The following is a 3,871-nucleotide window of genomic DNA, read 5'->3' as shown; positions in this document are numbered from 1 at the left end:
TTTGCAAACAATTGTGACTTTTTCACCATCCATTTTAAGGGCAAATTAATAAAATACTTGTCCCCGTGGTTGAGACACAAAATGCTTTTACAAATCTTAAGCACTCTAACAAATGATTTCTGGACTGTCATTGTTTACTGTCGTGAGAAAAATCTCATGAAAACACACGTGATATGACATCATCGGTTGGAAAACCCCGTCCTACGAAAGGGACACGTACCAACACGTTCGTAGGCTGATCTTTGTGTATTGAAACCGAGACTGGCGCTGCGGTTGCTCGAAGCGATAAACTTGGCTCAGTGCAGCATTTTCATCCTTTGCTCATACTTCTTTTCGTACCATCAGAGCAGATTCCTTTCGGACAGAGAAAACTGGCCTCACCATGAGGCACTCTTGTCTGCGTGACTTCCGAGTACGCAGCGTCAAAGAACGTCACTGAGGTCGGGAAGCCCGTCCCAGGCCGTGCCAAAACGTACATAAAACGTTCACGAAAGAGCAGTAAGGGAGTGTACTTAAGCAGGGCGCAGGCCTTCAGGCACCACAGAGCATCGAACTCATCCATCAGTGTCAGGCACAGCTTCGAGCAGAGGTAAGACGACAGTTCCCTACCAGGTGGCACTTTTTTTGTCCTTTATTCCAGCTGGCACCAGACTATTCTTGCTGGCACCAGACTATTCGTGCTGGCACCAGACTATTCGTTCTGGCGCCAGACTATTTCATTCACCTCTGTGGAACCTCCACGCTAGGGGCAGGGCGCCACAGTGTGGGCATTATGGCGCTCTGCTAATTTTGTTCTGGTTGGCAACATGCGATTTTGATCGGCGCAACAGGTGCCCCCGGAGGAAAGCTCTTTAGGAAGTTGTAGTTATAATTGTAGTGTATCACATGCCCCATAATAACAATAGTTGCAGACGAAGACGGTTAACACTGGTGATACTACAGTATCAACACAAGGTTTATATTATTTATATTTGATATTATTTTTTTTTTCCTTAATGTGTGTCTACGGGAGTAAAACGTACCAGTAGACTAGAGGACAGTGTCCACAGATCTGGTATATGTTGGAAAAGTGGGGCGCGCGGTAGCCTAGTGGATACCGTGTCGAGCTCATGAGCAGGTGGTCGTGAGTTCGATTCCCGGAATCTCGCTTCCCACTTCATGGATGATTTTTTTTTTTTTTTTTTTTTTAAGAATGGGAAACGGGACAAATATGAATTTAGTATTTTTAGAGGGATCAGTCTCTGAAGTGGAGTAAGTAGGGTGCATAGGAGTGAGTTAATCCAGAGAATTAGATTATAAAGGATTACAAAGAAGGAGAATGCCGACAGGAGACCTTTTGGAGAGAGAAACTGGAGAAGAGCCAAGTGGCTATTTAGGAGTGGAAATGTGTGCACTGATCAAGTATCAGTAGTAAGAGTTTTTGACACAGGGTGAGGATGTCGTTTGGGCTTTCACGGCTTTCTGCAACGTATATGGCAGGGTTGAGAGAAAGGCGCCATGCAGTGGTGCGGATGTAGAGGATAAAGGAGTAGACCTGTTGAGGGCGGCCAAAGGTTTTACCGTGAGTAATAGGTTATTTGTTAGCTGACTCTTTTTGTCTCTGGTTTCAGACTCCGAGGAACCACCTTGAAATTAACTCGACTGTGAACTTTAGGAAGAACCACAAAAACCATGAGTCGGCAATGCAACAACCTTACTTCTCAACAGCTCGGCGCCATCATGAAGGGGACCAAAGCGGACGTCATTGAGAAGAACCTCCCCCACATCAACAGAGCCATGTGTGACTATGACATCAAGTCTCCGCTGGAGCAAGCCCATTTCCTGGCGCATATGGGGCATGAGAGCCAAGGACTGATGCGCCCCAGGGAAAACCTGAACTACAGTGGTGACAGACTCAAACAGGTGTTTCCCCGTCACTTCAAGGATGGAGTCAAGGTCGAGGACTACCACAGGAAACCGGAAAAAATTGGCAACCGTGTCTACCGCTGCCGAATGGGCAACGGCGACGAGGCTTCTGGAGACGGGTTCAAGTACCGGGGTCGAGGTTGGCTGCAAGTTACCGGGAAGAACAACTACAGTGCCTTTGCCAAAGAGGCCGGCCCAGAGCTACTTACTAATCCAGACAAGGTCGCCACTGACCCGGCGCTCAGCGCAAAGGCGTCCGCGTGGTTCTGGAAAGAGAACAACCTCAACGAGTTCGCTAGAAAGAATGACGTCGATGGAGCGACAAAGGTCATTAACGGAGGAAAAAATGGTCTTCAGGATAGAAAGAATCGTCTCCAGAACGCCAAGTCTGTTCTAGGTGTTCGGGAGTAACAACCACATAATCTATGTAAGTGCATGTAACGGTACTCGTAATAGTAAAGTAAATGAAAAGTGTGGGTGTGCACGTGCAAAGGCACCTACCTAGAATAAGAATAATAGAGGCAGTCATAAAAATCCATTTTTGTGAAAAACTGGCTTGTAAGTTTACTACCTTTATATAAAAGAAATCAGCACACAAAATAGAATATATGGTTAATCAAACCACGTTATATTAATCTTAGCATTTTAATGATATATATGTACTGTTCGCGCTTTTCGAGTTGGTTCCCGTCAGCCCCTGGCCAAACGGGGAGGCGACCCACACATCGGCCTATAAAAAACAGCGGTTTGCCGCAAGTGACAGTGGGTTTCTCACTTCCCACGTCGTGGGAGTGGGAAGGGTTGTTGAGATCAATGCGTATATTTTTTCGATTGAGAAAGCAATACAGGAACAATGACATACGAAGGAACAAAAATCTCACCAGAGACTACCATTGTTCCCAGATGAGATTTTCTAAACAAAATCAAAACAAAGGAAGACAGACCAATCATTTGGAAGATCAAAGTTAATTCTAGGAAGTTACTCTTGAAAAATAGACATTCTACCTCGATCTTTACTACAAAATTTGTGTCATGCATTCCTTCCATCTCCATAGAATGAAACATCTACAACCATGCATTCTGACAGAATATGATATGACATAAGCCCCTAATTAGGATTTTTGGATTTGTCCTTAGGATATATTTTTAAATATGACTCAGTCTATACTCTTTGTACTTGCTGTTTAATTCATTTGTACAGGTTATTGGCTTGATTTGTTTGTAAAATTATTTTATACTGAAATAAATTAATCTGAATGTGAATACGTTTTGTCGATGATATCCTGAAAAACGACAATGTCTTAATCATTATATTAACTGACAGGAACATAATGTATTCTATTCTGATATGTCCATATGCTTAAACTAGCAAGAAGAGGTAATTTTTTCGAAACGAGGAATATTTTTTCATCAGCTGAGGATCTGCAAGCAATGAGGATTTCACGTTTCCCATTCCTTACTCTGAAATAGAATTAACTTGCGGACAACATTGTATTATTATTATTATTTTATTTTATTTATTATTTTTTTTGTGATTTCTTGCCACCCTGATTATAATTTTTTGAATGAGTGTTTCTATTGTTTTCGGAATATATCAAATATTGTTGTTGTTTATGTTCGTACTATTATTCAACATTTAGTTTTACTCGAACAACAATTTCGTTTTCTTTGATAACAAACCTTACGTTCTCTATGAGCCCCAAGGAGTGACCATAACCTTTGGCCAATTGACTCTAAAATGGGTAAGCGATGGCCATTCTTTGTTTCTTTCTGACTCTTGTCAGAATCAAGGACGGGTACCTATTGTCAGTGACCCTACGAGAGGGACGTCAAAGAGAATCATCTCCCTACCACCCATTTTCAAAAACCCCTCAACCCCTCCACCTCCGTCAACCAATGACTCCATAAAAACTGTCTCACAATAAATAAAGAAATGAAATAAAATAAAATAAAATAAAATTAAAAT

General features: G+C 42.3%; 1 protein-coding gene across 1 annotated transcript; it reads left to right on the top strand.

Moving 5' to 3' along the window:
- Positions 1-274: 274 nt before the first annotated feature.
- LOC143024969 (glycosyl hydrolase family 19 domain-containing protein HI_1415-like) lies at positions 275-3,168 on the top strand. The gene is made up of 2 exons (XM_076184505.1): positions 275-589; positions 1,611-3,168. The coding sequence occupies exon 2, from the start codon at positions 1,672-1,674 to the stop codon at positions 2,314-2,316; it is 645 nt and encodes a 214-aa protein (XP_076040620.1). The 5' UTR covers positions 275-589; positions 1,611-1,671; the 3' UTR covers positions 2,317-3,168.
- Positions 3,169-3,871: the final 703 nt, after the last annotated feature.

This window comes from Oratosquilla oratoria, chromosome 4 (genome assembly GCF_046742065.1).
Source record: "Oratosquilla oratoria isolate Oo_2021 chromosome 4, ASM4674206v1, whole genome shotgun sequence".
In the NCBI taxonomy this organism is placed as follows: Eukaryota; Metazoa; Arthropoda; class Malacostraca; order Stomatopoda; family Squillidae; genus Oratosquilla; species Oratosquilla oratoria.
Note: the sequence above shows the minus strand (reverse complement) of the source record. Positions and strands in the feature narration are given on the sequence as shown.

Coding starts and splice junctions, on each gene's coding strand:
- LOC143024969 (XM_076184505.1), top strand. CDS start 1,672: ATGAGTCGGCAATGCAACAACCTTACTTCTCAACAGCTCGGCGCCATC.